This window comes from Ascaphus truei, chromosome 18 (genome assembly GCF_040206685.1).
Source record: "Ascaphus truei isolate aAscTru1 chromosome 18, aAscTru1.hap1, whole genome shotgun sequence".
Taxonomy (NCBI): domain Eukaryota; kingdom Metazoa; phylum Chordata; class Amphibia; order Anura; family Ascaphidae; genus Ascaphus; species Ascaphus truei.
Window position 1 is genome coordinate 3,335,359 of NC_134500.1, and position 25,759 is coordinate 3,361,117.

The window sequence follows — 25,759 nt, forward strand, 5'->3', positions numbered from 1 at the left end:
CCACATTATTGTATATTGTTTCTAACCATTTGGTGTGAGAGGGATACTGCCACTGGACCCGCACGTTATTATACTATAATGTCCTCCTACTTTGGCAATAAACTTTTTGGCTTTGTTCTCAAAATACAATTGCTACTAAAGCCTCAGCTTTTATGGCCATTATCCTGCCCTAAATCCCAAACCAGAGACATATCCTGATAATGTATAGAATTGAATGAGCCAATTGTATTATTATGCTTATTTGAACAATCTCATACACATTTTCTCATCACCGTGTGTGATTTAAACCCTTAAAGTAATGTCTTCGTGTGCACGATGGCAAGGATCGTACAGTCTCTGGCCGGACAAGAACTTAAAGCTAACCAGCAGTAATTATATTGGCCCAGATACCGTGTCTCTGTAAAATTGTCTCTGTTATATTTTTGCTTTTATTACAGACAATTGGCTGCACGGCATCATCTTAACCCTTTGAGCAGGTCAAACGCACTCCACGTAGAACTGAAGAAATGTCAGGACAACGATGGCAGCGACCTGTTAGTTTATAATTATTTGTACCTGACAAAGGAACTATATTCTGGCAATCTGAGCCCAGAGGGGAGTGCACCTTATTTACTCACAGCGGTGATCCGATCCCTGTATATTTCCATTGACAATTTAGTTTATGTAATTATGTAATTATATTACCATACATAATCCCTTCATGTTGCCTCAATATGAAACCGTTTGGGTAAACTTTACAAGCTCCCATTGATCAACAGGAAAAGACTCTGCTAAACTGTTATTAGTTGGCTTATATGTTTCACTCAATTAGTCTCAGAGGGGCCATAGCACAGACATATAATATACATGAGCCAGGAGCGGGCACAGCAAAAGCTATCATGCAAACTTGTTATAGAAAGCCGTCTATGTGCATGTACATAATTTAAGGTAACACTGCAACTAACTTCCCGTCACAGTTGTAGGCAGCCTGGTAATCCGGGGAGAAAATTTTGTAAAATATCATTTTCCTAGAGTGGAAATATGCCCATGTCTGGTCTTGTTCGACCTCCACCATGGACAGGAGCAATCCAAGGCAGATTTTTATTTTTCTTCTTTTTTTAAATGCGGGATTGAAGCAGGGGGTCTCTGGAGCTAAATCCCATTCATTTCAGCTTCGGGGACCCCCTATTTCCAGAGATACTTAGCCATATATTAACCAATTCCATGTCAACAAAATGATGTATGAATTAGACAAACAATGAGAAATTGTGCAAAAGTAAGTAAAAGACCCTGGTTTTATCAGCTACATTAAAGGGGATAATTAGAATTAGGTGTTTAAATAATTAGGTAGATCTTCAGGGGTACGTTTGGGAGGCGCCCACCCTATATAAAGATCAGAAACTATGTGAGCTTGGTCTTCACTATACAGGTGTGTGGAAACACATCATGGCACGATCAAAAGAAATCTCTGAGGACCTCAGAAAAGCCGTTATTAATGCTCATAATTTTAGAAAGGGTTACAAAACCATTTCTAAGGATTTGAGGCTCCAGCAATCCGCTGTCAGACAGATAGTCTACAAATGGAGAAATAGGGCAACGCCTTGTTATTTTTTCTATCATGACCAATAAATAATTATTTTATGGAAAATGCACTTTCCTCCTAGTTATCTTTTTTGGATATCCCTGGTTGTGCTCTGCTACTTTCTTCTCATCTTGTACAAATGGAGAAAGTTGAAGACCACAGTCATCCTTCCCAGGAGTGATCGTCCTACCAAAATGTCTCCAAGAACAGAACAGCAAATCATCCTGGAAGTCACAAAGACTTCAGAGTAACAATGATCTGCAGGCCATTCTCGCCTTGGCTAATGTGAGTGTTCATGACTCCACTATCAGAAAATGACAGAACAAGAATGGTGTTCATGGAAGGATAGCCAGGAGGAAACCACTTCTCTCTAAAAAGAACATTGCTACCCGTCTTAAATTCAACAAAGAGCACATAGATGATCCACATGACTTTTGGAACAATGTTCTCGGGCCCCCTACGCGGCTGTACCTGTTTTATTTAAAAAAAAAAAAATTTAAATAGTGGTGACCACCCCCCCCCCCCCCCGTGCACATGCGCAAAGCCGAGGTCCCGGCGCGCATGCGCAGGGAAAGCAGGGTGTCCAGCCTGGGCCTGTGGAAACCACCAACCCACCCAGTCAACCACCCACCCAGTCACCCACCCAGTCACCCACCTAGTCACTCAGTCACCCAGCCACCCAGGTCACTCAGTCAACCACCCACCCAGTCACTCACCCACCCAGTCATTAACCCACCTAACCAATCACTCAGCCACCCAGTCACTCAGTCACCCACCCACCCAGTCACTCAGTCACCCACCCACCACCACCGACTCACTCAGTCACCCACCCAGTCACCCACCTAGTCACTCAGTCACCCAGCCACCCAGGTCACTCAGTCAACCACCCACCCAGTCACTCACCCACCCAGTCATTAACCCACCTAACCAATCACTCAGCCACCCAGTCACTCAGTCACCCACCCACCCAGTCACTCAGTCACCCACCCACCACCACCGACTCACTCAGTCACCCACCCAGTCAGTCACCCACCCAGTCACTCAGTCACTCAGTCACCAACCACCCACTCAGTCACCCACCCAGGCAGTCATTCACCCACCAAGACAGGCAGTCACCCACACAGACAGGCAGTCACCCACACAGACAGGCAGTCACCCACACAGGCAGGCAGTCACCTGTCTTTTGTTGAAAATATAAAAATAAACAGATTGCATGGTAATGTTTTTTTCCGTATTACAATAAGAAGAAAACAGTTAAGTAAAAGTTGCGCGCTAAAAAATTTTTTTCCGTGTTAGGTGCGCTATGTGTTTGGGGTTCGGGGTGCGGGGCCTGCTCCTTTCATTTGTCCTGGGCCCCATGATTTCTGTTGGCGGCCCTGCTTTGGACAGACGAGTCAAAGTTAGAACTTTTTGGCCTCAATTAGGAACGTTACGTTTGGCAAACAACAAACACTGCGTTCGAACAGAAGAACCTCACCCCAACCATCAAGAATGGTGGTGGGAATGTAATGGTTTGGGGCTGCTTTGCTGCCTCAGGACCTGGACAGCTTGCCATCATTGACACAACCATGTAGTGCATTGTATCTAGAGGAATCCGTCTGTTACCTGAAGCTCAAGCAAAAGTGGGTCATGCAGCAAGACAATGATCCTAAACATACAAGCAGGTCTACAAAACAATGGCTGTAGAAGAAGAAATTCTGCGTTTCAAAATGGATTCGTCAAAGTCCGGACCTAAACCCCATCGAAATGTTTTGGCAGGACCTGAAGCGAGCTGTCCACGCAAGGAAGCCCTCAAATGTCACTGAGTTGAAACAGTTCTGTAAGGAGGAATGGGCCAAAATTCCTCAAAACTGATGTGAGAGACTGGAAAGGAGTGGGCAGTACAGTATTCATCAGCACAGGAGAGGAGCGGGCAGTACAGTATTCATCAGCGCAGGAGAGGAGCGGGCAATACAGTATTTATCAGTGTAGGAGAGGAGCGGGCAGTACTGTATTTATCAGCGCAAGAGAGGAGCGGGTAGTACTGTATTTATCAGCGCAAGAGAGGAGCGGGCAGTACTGTATATATCAGCACAGGAGAGGAGCGGGCAGTACTGTATGTATCAGCGCAGGAGAGGAGCGGGCAGTACTGTATTTATCAGCGCAGGAGAGGAGCGGGCAGTACTGTATTTATCAGTGCAGGAGAGGAGCGGGCAGTACTGTATTTATCAGCGCAGGAGAGGATAGGGCAGTACTGTATTTATCAGCGCAGGAGAAGAGCGGGCAGTACTGTATTTATCAGCGCAGGAGAGGAGCGGGCAGTACTGTATTTATCAGCGCAGGAGAGGAGCGGGCAGTACTGTATTTATCAGCGCAGGAGAGGATAGGGCAGTACAGTATCAGCACAGGAGAGGAGCGGGCAGTACAGTATTTATCAGCGCAGGAGAGGAGCGGGCAGTACTGTATCAGCACAGGAAAGGAGCGTGCAGTACTGTATTTATCAGCGCAGAGCAGCGGGCAGTACTGTATTTATCAGCGCAGGAGAGGAGCGGGCAGTACTGTATTTATCAGCGCAGGAGGCGAGGGCAGTACTGTATCAGCACAGGAAAGGAGCGGGCAGTACTGTATTTATCAGCACAGGAGAGAAGCGGGCAGTACTGTATTTATCAGCGCAGGAGAGGAGCGGGCAGTACTGTATTTATCAGCGCAGGAGAGAAGCGAGCAGTACTGTATTAATCAGCACAGGAGAGGAGCGGGCAGTACTGTATTAATCAGCACAGGAGAGGAGCGGGCATTACTGTATTTATCAGCACAGGAGAGGAGCGGGCAGTACTGTATTAATCAGCGCAGGAGAGGAGCGGGCAGTACAGTATTTATCAGCGCAGGAGAGGAGCGGGCAGTACTGTATATATCAGCACAGGAGAGTTGCGGGCAGTACTGTATTTATCAGCACGGGAGAGGAGCGGGCAGTACTATATATTTCAGCACAGGAGAGGAGCGGGCAGTACTGTATTTATCAGCGCAGGAGAGGAGCGGGCAGTACAGTATTTATCAGCGCAGGAGAGGAGCGGGCAGTACTGTATGTATCAGCACAGGAGAGAAGCGGGCAGTACTGTATTTATCAGCGCAGGAGAGAAGCGAGCAGTACTGTATTTATCAGCACGGGAGAGGAGCGGGCAGTACTATATATTTCAGCACAGGAGAGGAGCGGGCAGTACAGTATTTATCAGCGCAGGAGAGGAGCGGGCAGTACTGTATGTATCAGCGCAGGAGAGGAGCGGGCAGTACTGTATGTATCAGCACAGGAGAGGAGCGGGCAGTACTGTATTTATCAGCGCAGGAGAGGAGCGGGCAGTACAGTATCAGCACAGGAGAGGAGTGGGCAGTACAGTATTTATCAGCGCAGGAGAGGAGCGGGCAGTACTGTATTTATCAGCGCAGAGTAGCGGGCAGTACTGTATTTATCAGCGCAGGAGAGGAGCGGGCAGTACTGTATTTATCAGCGCAGGAGGGGAGCGGGCAGTACTGTATTTATCAGCGCAGGAGAGGAGCGGGCAGTACTGTATTTATCAGCGCAGGAGGCGAGGGCAGTACAGTATCAGCGCAGGAGAGGAGCGGGCAGTACCGTATGTATCAGCACAGGAGAGGAGCGGGCAGTACTGTATTTATCAGCGCAGGAGAGAAGCGAGCAGTACTGTATTAATCAGCGCAGGAGAGGAGCGGGCAGTACAGTATTTATCAGCGCAGGAGAGGAGCGGGCAGTACTGTATTTATCAGCACAGGAGAGGAGCGGGCAGTCCAGTATATATCAGCGCAGGAGAGTTGCGGGCAGTACTGTATTTATCAGCACGGGAGAGGAGCGGGCAGTACTATATATTTCAGCACAGGAGAGGAGCGGGCAGTACTGTATTTATCAGCGCAGGAGAGGAGCGGACAGTACTGTATTTATCAGCGCAGGAGAGGAGCGGGCAGTACTGTATTTATCAGCGCAGGAGAGGAGCGTGGAGTACTGTATTTATCAGCGCAGGAGAGGAGCGGGCAGTACTGTATGAATCAGCGCAGGAGAGGAGCGGGCAGTACTGTATTTATCAGCACAGGAGAGGAGCGGGCAGTACTGTATTTATCAGCGCAGGAGAGGAGCGTGCAGTACTGTATTTATCAGCGCAGGAGAGGAGCGGGCAGTACTGTATATATCAGCACAGGAGAGTTGCGGGCAGTACTGTATTTATCAGCGCAGGAGAGGAGCGGGCAGTACTGTATGTATCAGCGCAGGAGAGGAGCGGGCAGTACTATATATTTCAGCACAGGAGAGGAGCGGGCAGTACTGTATTTATCAGCGCAGGAGAGGAGCGGGCAGTACTGTATTTATCAGCGCAGGAGAGGAGCGTGGAGTACTGTATTTATCAGCACAGGAGAGGAGCGGGCAGTACTGTATGTATCAGCGCAGGAGAGGAGCGGGCAGTACTGTATTTATCAGCGCAGGAGAGGAGCGGGCAGTACTGTATTTATCAGCACAGGAGAGGAGCGGGCAGTCCAGTATATATCAGCGCAGGAGAGTTGCGGGCAGTACTGTATTTATCAGCACGGGAGAGGAGCGGGCAGTACTATATATTTCAGCACAGGAGAGGAGCGGGCAGTACTGTATTTATCAGCGCAGGAGAGGAGCGGACAGTACTGTATTTATCAGCGCAGGAGAGGAGCGGGCAGTACTGTATTTATCAGCGCAGGAGAGGAGCGTGGAGTACTGTATTTATCAGCGCAGGAGAGGAGCGGGCAGTACTGTATGAATCAGCGCAGGAGAGGAGCGGGCAGTACTGTATTTATCAGCACAGGAGAGGAGCGGGCAGTACTGTATTTATCAGCGCAGGAGAGGAGCGTGCAGTACTGTATTTATCAGCGCAGGAGAGGAGCGGGCAGTACTGTATATATCAGCACAGGAGAGTTGCGGGCAGTACTGTATTTATCAGCGCAGGAGAGGAGCGGGCAGTACTGTATGTATCAGCGCAGGAGAGGAGCGGGCAGTACTATATATTTCAGCACAGGAGAGGAGCGGGCAGTACTGTATTTATCAGCGCAGGAGAGGAGCGGGCAGTACTGTATTTATCAGCGCAGGAGAGGAGCGTGGAGTACTGTATTTATCAGCACAGGAGAGGAGCGGGCAGTACTGTATGTATCAGCGCAGGAGAGGAGCGGGCAGTACTGTATTTATCAGCGCAGGAGAGGAGCGTGGAGTACTGTATTTATCAGCACAGGAGAGGAGCGGGCAGTACTGTATGTATCAGCGCAGGAGAGGAGCGGGCAGTACTGTATTTATCAGCGCAGGAGAGGAGCGGGCAGTACTGTATGTATCAGCGCAGGAGAGGAGCGGGCAGTACTGTATGTATCAGCGCAGGAGAGGAGAGGGCAGTACTGTATGCATCAGCGCAGGAGAGGAGAGGGCAGTACTGTATGCATCAGCGCAGGAGAGGAGCGGGCAGTACTGTATGTATCAGCACAGGAGAGGAGCGGGCAGTACTGTATTTATCAGTGCAGGAGAGGAGCGGGCAGTACTGTATTTATCAGCGCAGGAGAGGAGCGGGCAGTACAGTATTTATCAGCGCAGGAGAGGAGCGGGCAGTACTGTATTTATCAGCGCAGGAGAGGAGCGGGCAGTACTGTATTTATCAGCGCAGGAGAGGAGCGGGCAGTACTGTATTTATCAGCGCAGGAGAGGAGCGGGCAGTACAGTATTTATCAGCGCAGGAGAGGAGCGGGCAGTACAGTATTTATCAGCGCAGGAGAGGAGCGTGGAGTACTGTATTTATCAGCGCAGGAGAGGAGCGGGCAGTACAGTATCAGCACGGGAGAGGAGCGGGCAGTACAGTATTTATCAGCGCAGGAGAGGAGCGGGCAGTACTGTATTTATCAGCGCAGAGTAGCGGGCAGTACTGTATTTATCAGCGCAGGAGAGGAGCGGGCAGTACTGTATTTATCAGCGCAGGAGGGGAGCGGGCAGTACTGTATTTATCAGCGCAGGAGAGGAGCGGGCAGTACTGTATTTATCAGCGCAGGAGAGGAGCGGGCAGTACTGTATTTATCAGCGCAGGAGAGGAGCGGGCAGTACTGTATTTATCAGCGCAGGAGAGGAGCGGGCAGTACAGTATCAGCACAGGAGAGGAGCATGCAGTACAGTATTTATCAGCGCAGGAGAGGATAGGACAGTACAGTATCAGAACAGGAGAGGAGCGGGCAGTACAGTATTTATCAGCGCAGGAGAGGAGCGGGCAGTACAGTATTTATCAGCGCAGGAGAGGAGCGGGCAGTACAGTATTTATCAGCGCAGGAGAGGAGCGGGCAGTACTGTATATATCAGCGCAGGAGAGGAGCGGGCAGTACTGTATATATCAGCGCAGGAGAGGAGCGGGCAGTACTGTATTTATCAGCGCAGGAGAGGAGCGGGCAGTACAGTATCAGCACAGGAGCGGGCAGTACAGTATTTATCAGCGCAGGAGAGGAGCGGGCAGTACTGTATTTATCAGCGCAGGAGAGGAGCGGGCAGTACAGTATCAGCACAGGAGAGGAGCGGGCAGTACAGTATTTATCAGCGCAGGAGAGGAGCGAGCAGTACAGTATCAGCACAGGAAAGGAGCGTGCAGTACAGTATTTATCAGCGCAGAGTAGCGGGCAGTACTGTATTTATCAGCGCAGGAGAGGAGCGGGCAGTACAGTATCAGCACAGGAAAGGAGCGTGCAGTACTGTATTTATCAGCGCAGAGTAGCGGGCAGTACTGTATTTATCAGCGCAGGAGAGGAGCGGGCAGTACTGTATTTATCAGCGCAGGAGGCGAGGGCAGTACAGTATCAGCGCAGGAGAGGAGCGGGCAGTACTGTATTTATCAGCACAGGAGAGGAGCGGGCAGTACTGTATTTATCAGCGCAGGAGAGGAGCGAGCAGTACTGTATTAATCAGCGCAGGAGAGGAGCGGGCAGTACAGTATTTATCAGCGCTGGAGAGGAGCGGGCAGTACTGTATTTATCAGCACAGGAGAGGAGCGGGCAGTACTGTATTTATCAGCACAGGAGAGGAGCGGGCAGTACAGTATTTATCAGCGCAGGAGAGGAGCGGGCAGTACTGTATTTATCAGCGCAGGAGAGGAGCGGGCAGTACTGTATTTATCAGCACAGGAGAGGAGCGGGCAGTACTGTATTTATCAGCACAGGAGAGGAGCAGGCAGTACTGTATTTATCAGCGCAGGAGAGGAGCGGGCAGTACTGTATTTATCAGCACAGGAGAGGAGCGGGCAGTACTGTATGTATCAGCACAGGAGAGGAGCGGGCAATACTGTATTTATCAGCACAGGAGAGGAGCGGGCAGTACTGTATGTATCAGCGCAGGAGAGGAGCGGGCAGTACAGTATTTATCAGCACAGGAGAGGAGCGGGCAGTACAGTATTTATCAGCGCAGGAGAGGAGCGGGCAGTACTGTATTTATCAGCACAGGAGAGGAGCGGGCAGTACTGTATTTATCAGCGCAGGAGAGGAGCGGGCAGTACTGTATTTATCAGCGCAGGAGAGGAGCGGGCAGTACTGTATGTATCAGCGCAGGAGAGGTGCGGGCAGTACTGTATATATCAGCGCAGGAGAGGAGCGGGCAGTACTGTATTTATCAGCACGGGAGAGGAGCGGGCAGTACTATATATTTCAGCACAGGACAGGAGCGGGCAGTATAGTATTTATCAGCGCAGGAGAGGAGCGGGCAGTACTGTATTTATCAGCGCAGGAGAGGTGCGGGGAGTACTGTATTTATCAGCGCAGGAGAGGAGCGGGCAGTACTGTATTAATCAGCACAGAAGAGGTGCGGGCAGTTCTGTATTTATCAGCACAGGAGAGGAGCGGGCAGTACTGTATTTATCAGAGCAGGAGAGGTGCGGGCAGTTCTGTATTTATCAGCACAGGAGAGGTGCGGGCAGTTCTGTATTTATCAGCACAGGAGAGGAGCGGGCAGTACTGTATTTATCAGAGCAGGAGAGGTGCGGGCAGTTCTGTATTTATCAGCACAGGAGAGGAGCGGGCAGTACTGTATTTATCAGAGCAGGAGAGGAGCGGGCAGTACTGTATTTATCAGCGCAGGAGAGGGGCAGGCAGTACTGTATTTATCAGAGCAGGAGAGGAGCGGGCTGTACTGTATTTATCAGCGCAGGAGAGGAGCGGGCAGTACTGTATTTATCAGCGCAGGAGAGGAGAGGGCAGTACTGTATTTATCAGCGCAGGAGAGGAGCAGGCAGTACTGTATATATCAGCGCAGGAGGGGAGCGGTAGTACTGTATGTATCAGCGCAGGAAAGGAGCGGGCTGTACTGTATTTATCAGCGCAGGAGAGGAGCGTGCAGTACTATATTTATCAGCGCAGGAGAGGAGCGGGCAGTACAGTATTTATCAGCACAGGAGAGGAGCGAGCAGTACTGTATGTATCAGCGCAGGAGAGGAGCGGGCAGTAAAGTATTTATCAGCACAGGAGAGGAGCAGGCAGTACTGTATTTATCAGCGCAGGAGAGGAGCGGGCAGTACAGTATATATCAGAGCAAGAGAGGAGCGGGCAGTACAGCATTTATCAGTGCAGGAGAGGAGCGTGCAGTACAGTATATATCAGCGCAGGAGAGGAGCGGGCAGTACAGTATATATCAGCGCAGGAGAGGAGCGGGCAGTACTGTATATATCAGCGCAGGAGAGGAGCAGGCAGTACAGTATATATCAGCGCAGGAGAGGAGCGGGCAGTACAGTATATATCAGCGCAGGAGAGGAGCGGGCAGTACAGTATATATCAGCGCAGGAGAGGAGCGGGCAGTACAGTATAGATCAGTGCAGGAGAGGAGCGGGCAGTACAGTATTGATCAGTGCACTGTCATTAAGCAGCTGAGGGAGCTTGAAGAAGCCAAGGCTGCGCTTATAGGGCCGGCGACAGCGACGAGATGTCGCTTCAAAACAAATGCATTGCCGCTGTCGTGTGCGCTTATATTAAGCACGATGCGATGGAGCGACAGTTTCCAGCGACCGTAACCTGACATCACTGTCGCCGGCACTCTAAGCGTAGCCTGAGACCCACACTAGCAACCTCTCCACTCCCTCTGCACTGGTGCAGTAGGTGTTTGGGGACCACAAGTGAAGCCCCCAAGGACCGCCTGTTCCCACCCAAGCTCTAGAGATTTCATGTCACAAATAAATACTCGTGTGTCAGCTCTGATACAAATAAATACTCATGTGTGTCAGCTCACTGATACACTTTGTATTAAATGTGGGTTCTTTAAGAACTGAACATTTAACATCAAAACAAAAACAAAATACACTTGGTGGAGTAAATCTGTGAATCATAATTGCAGGAACTATAAATAGCAACTATTACCAATGCTAAATTTAACTGTGAAAACACTTTTTGTACTCGGTTTGTTACAGTTCATTTTTGAACACAGCTTGGTTTGTTTTGGGATCTATATTTAAAAACCCATGGATTTGCATTTGAAATCATGAATGTTTCTTGTGATTTGTGGATCTAGATTTAGCTCATCAGATATAGGGCATCTGTGATTGAAACCTTGTTGGTCATAGGCGTACAGTATGTTAAATTATTTTGTGTGCTAGGGTTCCCAAAGGAATCCTGTTACATACCCCTCAAGCAAGATTTTTACTTAAAATGAACTCAATTATTAAACTACCACATAATTTATTGCTATAATGAAAAAATGTTTCATGATCACAAACATTTTATGAACACAGAAATGTTAGTGAATAAAGAGATATCTGCGAGTTAAAAGCGTGTTTCATTTCTTACCTGGTGCAATATTAACTCAAGTTAAAAGACTACAAAAAATCAACATTTGTCATACATTTATTCAAATACATTTTTGGTAGTAGATACACCATATTGGAAAATCAAACGGAAATCTGTGAGAAAATGTGACCACAATGGCCGTGTGAGTACGACACTATATTAAATATCACGTGCACCAATTTTCTTATTGACCATTGTTTATCTGTCAGTGCCATCTTTGACTTTGCACGCCTATTTGTTTTGTAACCCCCCCCCCCCACCGTTCTTTCTTTTTCATATTCTACCACGAGGATCGTGGGAAGATCCTCCTTGGGGCTGAGCAGCAATCTCACATTCTGGGCCAGTATTGCATGTTTGTCTTTGATCATCTTGTTACTCTTTGTATCTTTGCTTGTACAGTATTATTAAGAGGGAGCGCCCCAGTTTGCCTTTACCTGATTGAAATAAATCAGATCTTGATGCTCTCCTTTCATGCCCTGCAAATTTCTTTTATTTGTGAAATATTCACTGCAGACCTTTGGTAGCTGTAGAGAAAACTAGACTCAATTTGGGTTCATTTGGGTTGTGATGTTTTTATTAGACCAACATGAATGTTTAAATAGTTATTGTACATGATCTTTTAAGGCCACATATTGCCTTTTGAACTTGATAACATTTGAACTGAATGCATTGTAGATTATACTGTATATATTTTTGTAAATATTATCAATTTGAAATAGATCTATTATAAATGATTTCATAATTGGTCCGCATTTGTCAATTACTGTACTATTATACAATTAAATGGGAAATACACTCCTGTACATAACATGTATGACCAAAATTTACTGCATCTTTGTAGAGTAGCAAAGACCCCTAATAACACTGAAAAAATGGTCGATGCCCTTCCCCTCGATATCCAACTAGCACCCTCTCTATCTGCCTTTGATAGCCATCTTAAAATACACCTCCTTAAAGCATATTAGTAGTTCCATGGCTGATAGTATACACGATACATAAAGCTTGGCCCCTTGCAGACGCACTTACCAGAACACCCTCCTACTGTCTCTGCTCATACTTCCTACTTACCAATTAGATTGTAAACTCTTTAGAGCAGGGACTCCTTTTCCTGAATGTCACTTTTATGTCTGAAAGCACTTCTTCCAAAATGTATTATTTGTATTATTTGTTATTTATATAATTGTCATGTGTATTACTACTGTGAAGCCCTATGTTAATGGCGCTATATAAATAAAGATATATATACATACATACATAATACTGTTTCTCAGTGCAGCCAGAACACTACTTTCTTTCTTTTTGGTATAAAAAATTGTTGGAGATACAGTAAAACTATAGATAACATGTGTCATAGCTTTGAATCCTAACTGATTATTGTAGTGACACATAAAGGTTAACATTTTAATACTGTACATTATGTAATTGACAGAAACATTGTTATTTTTTTCACGCAGTTACAGTTTCAGCACTAGCATCGTTGGACAGCGTCTGGTTCTTACTTTCACAGTAGGTTCGACATTTTGGCGACAATGCAGTTGGATAAACAGAGAAAAAATAGGAAACCATTTAGGGGGTTACTCGTTAAAGTGCTATAGTGACGATTGGTGCACTATTGCAATACAGTATATTGCCCTAGTGACTTCAATGGGAGTTTCCTTGTGACAGTGCTCAAATTATCACTATCACAGTTTCATGAATAACCCCTTTATAACACTGAAAACGTGTTACAGTCTTGTTTTAAACCCAGTGCTGGTCATCATCTTTCCTGTCAAAAGAGGGCTAATCCTTCACACCCACGACGTCGGTCTTTCCACCAAACTTAAATGCTGGCAGTTATACTGTATCTCAATTAATTTAAGAGGAGATTCATCTGATGTAAAATGTTACCCTGATCAGCTTGCAGATTAGCATCATCCTAAATGGCACAGAATGATGAGAGGTTATGAGTCACTTGTTTGCCAAAGCTTCTGACAGAATATAATACAGATTGTCAGCAGAGGTGGATTATACATATTTTATAATGCTGCTGTTGTGCCGACTTCCCCTCAGAGTCCATCACTTTACTAAACATTGTATCTTCAATAATGTTTTAACCTTTTACTGCTAACTCCTTCGTTTAAAATTCGTGCAGTGCCCTTGAACTCTTTTTTTTTATTCAAACTTTCTACTTTTTTTCTTTACTTTGTTTTTTTTTTAAATTTAATGAGTGTCCCTCATAACAATAACATTTTATCAGCAAGACAACTGAATACTAATTTCATGCGATGTTCCTTCTTGGAAGCCATGAAAGCCCTGACACATCTCTTTTGACATTCAGTGTGCGCAATGACATTGTGCGTGTAGTGTATTTACTCCCTGGTGATAACGTTTTAAAAGAGTACACTTCAATACTTAAGTCTATATTTATTGTCAAAAATGTCATACTGACCTTTAGCGCTGATGTGCATCTTATACATTTGAAAAAGTGAGCATTTGACACATTCAAAAAGATTTAAATTAATAAGACTATATCAATATACTGATAACAGAATGCACCATATTTTCTATATACAAATTAACTCCGTTGTTCTTTGTTTTTTCTCTGATCAATACTTCTGTTATTTGCGTTTCTGAAGGTTTGATGATTGGCTTATCTGCTGACACTAATGACGGTTATAAAAGTGGCAGAATTCTAAGAATGTCTGGCAAACGTGAATAGGTGAGATATAACCTATGTGAACCCATATGTTTAGTAATGATGCAGAGTGTTATTGCAATATATTTGTACTGTATGTGTGGATGTGGACCTTTGCAAAGCTGCCTAAAGGTCAGGGTGATTTGCAGCATTCTGTCTATGAGTCTCAGATGGTTTAGTATGGTGCATCAGTATCAGTCCTACATTTCTGTACTGTAATGAGGGATGAATTAGTCTATGCAACGGCTCATAGAGCTGCAGATCATTGCAAAATGGAACAACCTTAATTGGCATATTATTATATATGAGCTCTTTTCTCCTAATATCCCAATTGTGTGTGTGTGTGTCTGTGTGTGTGTGTCTGTGTCTGTGTGTCTGTGTGTGTGTGTCTGTGTTTATATATATATATATATATATATATATATATATATATATATATATATATATATACATATATATATATATATATATACATATATATATATATATATATATATATATATATATAAACACAGACACACACACACAGACACACACACACAGACAAGATAAAGCCATAAAATTATATATATTTATATATATATATATATATATATATATATATATATATAATTTTATGGATTTATCTTGTGCTTATCCTTAGAGACATGATCATTCATTCATTCACTGGCTCTCACTACATCACTTTAGCAGCTGTGGGACCCCGCTGTAATAAACACTCAGAAACGAGGTATCCCGCATGTAACTATTTGCATTACATTACAATGGTAACAATGGCTTCCTAATTTAAATCATATTTGCCATTTGGCTTTTGGTGACGTTTCAGGGACTATGAGTTGGTATAAGACCAAAGAGTAGAACAAGAGGACATGTTTACTAGTACTGTTTGCCCAGCAGGAGAAGGATCACTAAACTAATCACATGGGGAACATAAAAATCAATGCGAAAAATAAATAAATATATATATATATATATATATATATATATATATATATATATATATATAAATAAAACACACATTTTAGAAAAAGATTCTAGTATACTGTACATAGTCAAGTTACTTGTATTGTATTTAGCTTGTACTGCTGTATTTCATGCGTTTTTTTTCTGCAAAGGAAGAATACATTCAGAGTGTTCTAAAAAATCAGTTTTAGTTTTGTGTTATCATCAACTTTTGTTAAATGTATAAGTAGATGAGACTGGCTAAAGGTCGTAGAATAATTAGGATTGATTCCCAGGTCTAAGTGGGAACAAAATCTATACAAATATGCCAGTGGTCATTATTGTATGGTTGTAAAAAAAAGGATTAGATACATTAGAAGTGATGTTCTGCAGAAGCACAGCAAAATTATGATGTACAAAAATGGTGCTCAACACCCAAAGAGTCAATTTACCACGAAGTCGAATCGAAGAAAGCCAATTTAGTATTTTTCAACGTGCCATTTCAATTCTCTGCCTTTTCCCCTTTACTAATGTATGGCCCCAGAGTACCGCAAGGCAGAGGGTTTCTAACACTGGAGCTGAAAGAGATGATGTTGAAAAGGTACATAGAGTGCCAGGTGAATGGTCATGTACCTTCTCAGCAACAGGCTAACATGGATTCAGCAAATCAGCGATGTGCCGGAGCAGACCAGCAAGGCGCGACTCTGAACACAATGAAACTGACATTGAAGCAGGGAAGCCTGTGGCTGGCTCCTTGTGACTTTGCGTAAGTCACCTTATCTCCCTGCAATGGCGAATTACAACCCAATTGTTTCCTGGTCAACATGCATCTGTTTTTCTGATTTAGAAAAACACGACTGGTCAACAATAGTACGATCACATCGGGTTATGTTGGCAACACTAAATAAATACATTTTATTGCTGTTGACAACGTTGAAGTCAATCTTTCAGATTCATCTAAACTTCAGTAGCTGTTATAACTAATGAAGCATAAAACACAATGTCACAATTATGATGTCCAAAGTACTTTATGCTTCCTAGTGCTCCTATTAAAGATCTGTTGTGACAAGAGTGTTTGCTAATGCCACCCATGCTACGATATACTTTCAATTCATATTTTGTTTTAAAAAGTGTTTGGTAAAAATAAAAAATATCCAGCAATACTTTAGTTTTCCAAGTTCAAAGTAAGTGTGTCTGGTCATCTGGTCAACTCAAAGAGTTTGAAAAATCTGTAACATGCTTCAGGGCAAAGTGTTGCCAAATATCTCAAATTTAAAATATACTGTTAAAAAACCATATAGGCAACTAAATGGCATTTAAATATTATGTGTATTGTAAAATATGATTTTATTTTCAACCCTATTTAGTTTTATATTTTCATAAAAGTAAATACCAAGCTTTATATTTCCAGCATACAGAAATGTATCAAGCAGATGTCTAGGCTGCGTAGTGGAGTCTTCCATTTCTTCTTGGGATTACACATTTTAGGCAGTAGGAGCACTATCTGCAATAATGTTGACATTCAGATAAAGAAATATACCCTACAAGGAAAGACTGTACTTTTAATATATCTCACAAATACTAGAAAACAAGAGGCAAAACTCATTACATTATTTCTAGTAAATGGTACTAAATAAATAACTAAATAAACTGGTTTAGAAAGCTCTTGGCCTGTAGTTGCTATAATATTGATATTCAAATACTATAACACTCCAGGGTGCTCTTTCTAAAATGGGTCAATGGTAGAGCTGTGTGTTCTGTCCTCACAAGACTGCGGAGGAGAGCTATCATGAAGAAACCCATCTTCATCTGTTTTAATTGAAATCATTGGAGTTTACTTAAACCTTTATATACACTATGTAAACTCACACTGTGGAAAGTATAGAATATTTAATGGCAGGTGCAAAATTAATTCTAGGTGCATACTGGAGCTATTCTACTCAATGCAATTATTATTATGTGAAAGAGAGGAGAAAACACTTCAGATACCATACTCAACTATTTTTAAGATAATACAGTATATTGAAGGAAAAAAATGTTATATTGAGAAGATGGTGCTGGGATACATGGGAAAGTATCTTCTAAACGGAATCAGAAATCGTATTAAACTACATCACATTTAAGGGACCTGTGTGCAACATAGTGGCACAAGGGAACCCTAAACTGGATGACGTAAGATATAAAGGGCCCCAGTAAGGGTGGAAAACGTACAGATTAAACAGATTTATCCATTAATTTATATATGAACTATGAATCTGTGAATTAATTGTTCTCTGTGGTTTCTATCAGACGTCAGTATCAATATAATGATTTATTACATCTAGAGTTAATATTTATCAATGTATTAGTGGTAAAGAAAAGACCCTAAAGTTGAATAGTTTCAATAACGAAAAGGATAGCAATTCAAGTAATAGAAAATCTGTTTAGAACTAAAAAAAAAGGTTAAGGAATGTTGCTCTGTATTGGCGATACAAGATTAGTTAGCTGCACTCTTCCCCTCGGGGGTCGTGTGCATTATTTTCACAGTTCCATCCAACTCTTTCTCTTGACAGATTTTGCCCGGCTGTTGTGTGCATCTCATCGATTCTGATTCTGTTGGATTTAACAACAGAAACAATCAATTCTAGAGAACCTGACCAGCCAGTCCTGCTCAATGTTCCCAAAGCCACAGAGAAATTAAAAAATAAAAAGCCTGGAGTACTATGAGGAGACCCGTCAGGATCCAGGAGAGTTAAAGACAAGAAGAGATATAACTCTTGACAAGCGGAAATGTTTCATGTCAAAGGGATAGCCTAAAAAGCCAATTCAATGCCAACACAAGACATCTCAACTTCAGCAGAACTGTGTAGGAGACAAACTGAATATGTTTAAAACAAGCACTACTTGCTAAAAACTATAATATGAGAAGAAGAACCAGCATCAAGCAAACCTTCTGCAATTAGTGATAGCGCGTATCACTAACGAGGTAAAGAATTATAATTATTTCTGCAATGAAACTCATGTGATACTGCTATTTTAGTATTGAGATCTAACACTATAATATAAGCAAATAAGTACAGTGTAATGAAAGGTCAAAAATTTAGAGATTATACTTACAGGCATATTATAAGAATGGTTAGTAGTAGCAATGGGTATTGTTTAACAATTGTAACTGCTGCCTAAATAATTAAAAATGTTTCGCTTTCTCTAATAAAATTCAAATAGTAAAAACTCAGAAATTGGTAACAGCCAGTGTTTCAAGGGTTAACTGTGTCCTTATAACATAATAAGCACACCACAGGATGACTCTAATGAGTAATATATATATATATATATATATATATATATATATATATATATGTATGTATGTATGTAAAGGTATCAGTACCGTGTTAGCCGAGCTTCAATAATCAAAAAATAAATAGATGATACTGTTCTGTGGCTAACGAAATGCTTTTATTTGTGCGAGCTTTCGAGATACACTGATCTCTTCTTCCGGCGATGTTACAATGAATGAAGCAAGCAAAAGCTATACTATAAACAGTGTCTATTGGAATGTTATCTGTGCTGGTCCTTCCCCCGGTGTGGATGTGTTTTATGGCTGGAGGTGTCAAAAGGTTCCTGAAAGCAAGTGATGAAAGAGTGTGTATGTGTATCAGTGTGAATTAACATGAATGGAGAGCCCACAGTATATACAGTGCTTTACAAAAGGTGTGTGTGGAGTGGGAGCGGATATAAATGGTGTGGGTGGGTGTGGAAATGTGAGAGTTAGTAGCATAACTAAAAGTGTGTGTGGATACTATGTGGTCCCTATTGGTGTATAGGGATGAAAACAAGGAGTATAAGTATGTGTGAGAGACAGCTGTGTGTGCATACATATAGCACAGTATGTACAGACATGGCCTATAGCGCTCATGGGAAGAGAGTTCACTTGTGTCAGTAATGACTCATAAAATTTCGATCTCTGTTTAGGCCACTGCTAAGTGTCCCGAACAGTTGCATAAATTTGTATTCATGCAACCGTCTCTCTTTCGGTGTTTTAAGATTACCTTTGAGTATGCCAATCTTAAAACACCGAAAGAGAGACGGTTGCATGAATACAAATTCAGTGTGAGGCTGATCTTAATGGCTAGCAGGTTTGAGACTAGATTGGCTTGTATAATACGAGCTTGAGACAAAAGGTGGCACTGAGTGCTCATTTGCATGTCATTTCCCAGAATCCCTTGCTGCAGTGGAAGCGCTGTATGCTGGGCGATAATGGGGAAAGACAGGGTTGCAGACCTGTCTAAGACATGCAAATGAACATACAGTAATATTTACAGTTGCTTTATATATATATATATATATATATATATATAATCAGCATCCCATTACAAGGACGAAGGAACTAGTACCAAGTGCTAACCAGCACATATCTATAAGTACATAATGTGTCCCATTATGAGCTGACATAAAGCATGAAGGAAAAACTCAAATTGGAAAAAACTCGCTCAGTAAATTCCAGGGTTCTCTCCATGAAGTCCATAGTGCGGGTTTCAAACGGCGTGCTAAATCTGCGCAGTGGGATAGGCAAGCAAAACCAACATAAAAAAATATCACGCCGCGTGTTGCCCGAAACGCGTAGGTGCGTCGCTGCTACTTTAGGGGTCTGTCATGATCCACAAAATCAATAAATATATATATATTTTTTCTGTTGGCCTCCTCCTCTCTTTTGGCAGTGCGCTGCCTTTTTCCATTTTTGCTAGTAAAAACTCGGAAGACTTTTTTTTACTAGTCTAAAGATATTTTTTCCCCAAATGTGCAGACATTTCACAATTCTGCTGTTTTTGTTGTTGTTCTTTTTTAAAAATAAAATGACGCCGGGCCCGCAGTGACGCCACAATCGTCGCCATCAAGGGAAGGGTTCTTAAGGGATGCTCTGTGACCATGTTTCTATCCCTGACGACGGTCCCAGCTGGGACCTAAACACGTAGCAGCAACGTAACAAATACATTATATGAAGCAGATTTTGGATTGCCCACTGCTTTCTTACACTTTCCATACGATCTGTTTCAGTAAAAGTTCCTGGAAAGCACCTGGTGCACCACAAAAAATACTTGAAAGTACATCGAGTAAACGGGAGTGCATGCTCAACCAGACAACTTTGCCCATATTTGCTAAGCGGTGCTATGTGATAAGACACCTTCTCTTATAGCAGCACTAGTAAACATATCGTTTATCTCAGCAAGCAATTCTTACACTAACGTAGCATTATTAACGAAAGCAAATATACACATCACATCTAGTTATTAACGTATACATTTAGAAGGGTTTACCAGAAGCTTTGTCTAACTAGAGAAATTTGCCACTCTTAGGTGGTATGCTATTTTTTCTTTAAAAAAACGAATATATCTGTTATGATGAAAACATACAACGCGGCTTTGCTGGAATCTGGCAGGTCGCAGTCATTTCCGACAACCATTTTTTTTTTACTTGATCAACAATCCCCCCCAAATCTCCAACTCCATAGAGGTGGCCAACTGCCTCTATAGGCCATGGGTACCACCGGGCAAGGACACGGATGGACCGAACACTCCCCGCTTAACAGGTAAAGGAGAGAGAGGGGGGGAAGAGTAAGTGACAGAGGGGGAGTGAGAGGGAGAGCGAGTGAGAAAGAAGGGAGAGTGAAGTGAGATATGAGGAAGAGGAAGAGAGGGGAGTGAGACAATGTGAGAGAGAGTGGGGGGAGTAAGATAGAGGGGAGAAGAAAGAGAGAGAGGGGAGAGTAAAAGAGGGGGGAGTAAGAGATGAGAGAGGGGGTTAAGAGAAGGGGGGAAAGAGCGTAGTAAGAGACAGAGCTAGAAATGGGGTGACAGAGTGGGTAAAGAGAGAGAGAGAGGGGAATAAAAGAGGAAGAGGGAGAGAGAGGGAGAGACAGAGAGAGAGGGAATAAAGAGACAGAAGGGAGTCGGAGACAGATAGAGAGGGGAGAGTGTGAGAGAAAGTGGGAGATGTGGGGAAGTAAGATAGAAGGGGAGGAGTGTGATAGAGGGAGCAGAGAGAAAGTGGCAAAAGAGAGGGGAGTCAGAGACAGAGCTAGAGGGGGGTGACAGAGAGAAGAGAGTAAGATAGAGAGAGGGGGAGGGTGAGCTATGTAACTTTCTACTCTAAAATGCAGATCTTACACCCCTACACTTTCCCCATGTCATTAAAACAATTAATAAACTTTGAGTTTAAAACCAAAACAATGAAACAAATAGATGTTGCAAAGATAGAAGACATATGAGTGTAGCAGAATGCGTATTTCATAGGTCCCCAATTAATAAACCCTATTTTGAAAAGCAGACAAGGATTCTGGGTAATGACATGCAAATGAGGACAATTAATGTCTCAAGTAGAAATTAAAAAGCAACATGGTATAAAAAATGGTGATAGCAACAGCAAAAGGAGATCACTGCACACTGCAAATGGGCAAATAGAGGGTCCAAAAGTAGGAAAACACAATACTAGGGGCAATAAAACAGTGTATATGACCGGGTACACTAAATAGTAAAATCAGTATCCAAGCATACTCAAAAATGAAATTACATGCATTGAATACGATCAATATTTCGGTCTCCGATTGGGACCTTCATCAGGAAAGTAAAAAAGTTCCAATCTGGGACCGAAACGTCGATTGTATATTAAGCCTTTGTTGCATCCAATGTTGATTTCGGGTGTGATACTATTTTTGCAGCTAGCAACAAAGACATTACAATTACGTTTACATTCTGTGTGTGGGCCTATTTTAAAATAGCAAAAATAAATGTCTTTATGTCAGAGAACTACAATGATTTATTGAGATCCAATATTTAGCAAAGCATTTCATATTTATGATCTGAAGAAGTTTTGTCAAGCTCCATGACTTTCATTTAATGGCATACTGATGGCTTGTAGAATGACTCTTGAAGGCATTTTTGCATGTGACCCTCGCGAGGATTGGTTTGTTGATATGATTTCATGTACAAAGAGGCAGAGCTAACCCTTGAGAAATATCTCTATTTTCTTTTTCTTTCCCTGTGCAAACATATACAAGCCAAGCTTTAAATATAGAGTCTCCTACAGAGAGCAGATGATGTTGATGTCTGTGAAGGAGTTTGTATATAGACAGAGAAAAACAATGTAACCCATCTACCCCCCCTTCCCCCTCGGAGGGAGATCCTAGCTGCTACCTGGTGCATGAAGGTGCAGTGTATACCCCTGAAACTGAAGGCCTGAGAACTCTGCAATGGTATAAGGAGGCATCAGGACAGGCTCTCAGTGATGATTCTTAAGTCAGCGCAGCACACACTGCCCACACTGCGCATGCGTGCCCCTCTCCAAGATGGCCGTCCACTGCCAACTTCCCCCGATCGCGCGGAACTCCGCTGATCAGTGGAGCAGCAGAGCAGCTACCCCTCGCCGAAGGTAAGGACTGGGACTCAAATATATACAACAATTTTCCATTGATTTAAAGTTAGCGAATTGTATATTCTTTTAAACTCTCTAGCTTTCACTGCTTACAAATTACACTGGGCACAGACTCACATTTCCAATATGATTGCTTTTCTCTGGTCCAACGTGCGACATTGACAAAGTCTTACAATATGGAGTAGCCCTTGTGGCGGTAGGGAGGGTTTGGCCCGGGATTAACGGGGTTACCCCCCAAGGGCCCCCCTCTAACCTCGCCAGGGAGACAAGGGGTTAACTGGGCTGAGGCCCAGAAATGTGATTTTACCCTTGTTATAACCTGTAAATGTATTCTCCCCTGTGTCCCTGTCCCATTGTAATGTCTGGGTTAATCAGTACCTGCATAACACACACATTGGGTCATCAGGGGTTAATTGTGTAAGCCCAGTGGGCTAGTTAATGCGTTATCTGTGTATTCCCTTTGCCTCATGGGCCTGCAACTGCCTGTGTCAGCGTGTAAGTGGATTGCCTTGTATGGGTGGCCTCTTATGAGGAATAGCTGCAGGGCAGGGATGTCTGGAACATGAGGGGAATATTTTAACCTGTCTTGCCTGCCAGCAAGGTATTCTGAGCCTTGGGGTACAGCCTCCGGGTCACCCCCCAAGTACACACATATTAAAAATATAACTTTGTCATAAGAGGGACATATATTTTGGATAAAGTGACTTTTTGCAGTTTTTGAAATACACAGGCAGAATGCTAATGGTGTGCTAATGTACAGGCAGAATGCCTGTCTTTGTAATGCGTAAGGAACCAAATGGTGCCTCATATGAGTATTCACGTTTTGATATGCAAGCTTCCTCTCTGGAAATGCATATCAAAAGAGGAGTCTGAGCTAGGTGTGATACAGAGCTCAAGAAGTAATTACCTAATTGGTTATGCGAAAAGCCAATAGCCCACTTCAAAAGGTTTTATTGATGGGGCCAGGGGGGGGGGGGCTACCCCCAACAAGATATCAAAAGTGAGTAACTTTATTAAATATAAGAATACTATGAGATGTCCTTGGCTGAACCGGCTAAGAATTACATAAGTGTATTGGCGGGAGTCAGCCGATCTTGGGGAGTCTAAACCCTGTATAGGTACCTGCTGCTAAATGCCAGATATTAATATCTCTATTAATGTTCATATTACAATGTAATTTTTGGTCTTTCTGCGACCGTCAGGTGCCACCGGCCGTATTAATATATCTCACCGGACTGTGTGTATTACGGAACGGAAGTTATGCAATGATTTGCAGTAAATATGAAATTTTGGTTGAGTCTGAGGAACCCCTGTTGTGATGAGCAGGGAAAGGCTAGAATTTACAAACCTGATCATCAAAGACTAAGTGGCTAATTGCTTATGCTTGGCCCAACGGACAAAAGGAATTAACCAGAGGAAGTGGAACTTTTCACACTGACCACCTAGCTTCAAAAGCTTCAAAGAGGATTTTACTAGACGGCACGGGGCCGTAAACTGGGGTACCAGGGTTAAAATGATATATAAGTCAAAGCCACCCTTTACCCATGTTGTTCATGCTGTTCATTGTCTTGATGCAAATGTCTTGATGTCTGCATGTCATCAGGCCTGTGTCTTTTATGACCTGCCTGCTTTGCTGAGATGTCAACGGACTTATGGGAGAGGTGGCAGTATGTGATCCTGCTGACTTTCTTGCCATAATCTTTATGTAAGTGTCTATATTTTGCCTGTTATTGTATAATCTGTTGTGTTCACCTTTATCAAGGAATAAATTATATTTATCATATCTAAGTCTCGTCCCAGTTCAAACCCAGGTATATATATATATTTATATATAGTTTTGGTGTAAATTACAGCCTGTCGCAAGCTCTCGTGACAGCCCTTTGTAAGGAGCTGTTCTTACTTCTTACCTGGTTCTCTGATATTCTTTACTTTGTTTCTCTGCATCCAACAAAGCTTCCACCTGTGATGGGAGGGTTGTGTCGTAGAGATATTTGGTTTGCAGCATTAGAAGTCCCAGGCAGAATTTTGTGCCCATCTCCTCCAACATTTTCGTTCCAACCTGCAGGCCCTGTGAAGGATACAGAATAAATGGAAATTGTTGGGTTCCGACCCATGAACACATGACTATAAGAAACAAGCACATTTATTGGACAGTATTCCCGGAACCGTTAATAACTTGGCGATGCCTACGTAGATATTATTAAATGCATTTTTGCCAGATAGATTGTAAATTCGTAATGAATATAATTATGACGTAACAATGTTGGTCAAATGGAAAATAACAATAGCAGAACACTTAAATGTTTTAGGGGCTGAACCGATCGGTCTACTTTTGGCTGAAATTCCCAGTTGAAGTCAATAGGGAATATTAGCCAAACAACAGCCCGGACACAGAATAAGTTCCTTTCAGAGATCTCGAGATGCAGAGATCTTGGGAATTCATGTGCAAGTGACATCTGAAGAACTCCCAGGCTACTGAACCATTAAAATATACACGGAGCAACATTTCAATTCAAGTTATAATCAAAAAATCAGATACAGAAAAGCAATGGATTTACTGTGCTGGAGGCGTTTTAATTAAATGCTAATGACAGAAATCATTAGATAAAAGTACTTTATGCAGATTTGCTATGTCATTGTTGCTGACCTTACAACAGTAAAGGGGTTAACGTGTCCTCTGCCAGAGGAACCAGCAACGCATCGCAGCGCCATGTGTTGCTGACTCCTATGGGATCAAAGGTGTTAAGTACACATGTCCCTATTTCACTGTAGATACAGCGCCCACCTGCATCAGAGAAAGAAAACCCGTTGGAGCAAAGTTTCTGCTCCATAATTGCACCTCTTTGTCCGTGATACAGCTTCCCAGGGACGTCCCTTATTCCCGAGTGACAATGAGGCATACTGTGCGACACTACAACGATCGGCACGCACAGAAAACGTGCAGCGCAGGCCGTGTTTCGCCAGCACTAGTGTCGCGTGCATTAGCAATGAATGTTATGGCTGCTGCCTGTGAGTACAGAATCACATCAACAAGGATCAATAAGGGGCATGTGGGGATTCAGAATATTCTTTTTTTATGATAATGACATCCTAATTCAGTAATAAAAAGACTGAGATAAGCCCCTTCTAAGTGGTTTTACAGATGGATTTACGCTCTACTTAATAGCTCCGTACAGTACTGTACAGACTGACGTATTTTCTGTTGGCCTTGTCAAAGTGCGTCTGTATTTTCCATCCCTGCTGGATTCACGAAAATATATATTTCTCTGTATTGGTTTTTTTCCCTTTAATTAAAGCCGCAGTTCATGTGCAAACGTATTACAGTAATTCCTCCACGAAGACAGCAAAGTGAAACATGTTTATTAAAAGCTGAACAATACTGGGTATTTCAG

General features: G+C 43.2%; 1 protein-coding gene across 1 annotated transcript in view; it reads right to left on the minus strand.

Annotated features, from left to right (window-relative positions):
- AGBL1 (AGBL carboxypeptidase 1) overlaps positions 1–25,759 on the minus strand; it is a 256,469-nt gene that overhangs the window by 90,982 nt on the left and 139,728 nt on the right. Inside the window, 1 exon segment of the mRNA XM_075575203.1 lies at positions 24,275–24,435. Coding sequence (XP_075431318.1) covers positions 24,275–24,435 — 161 coding nt within the window.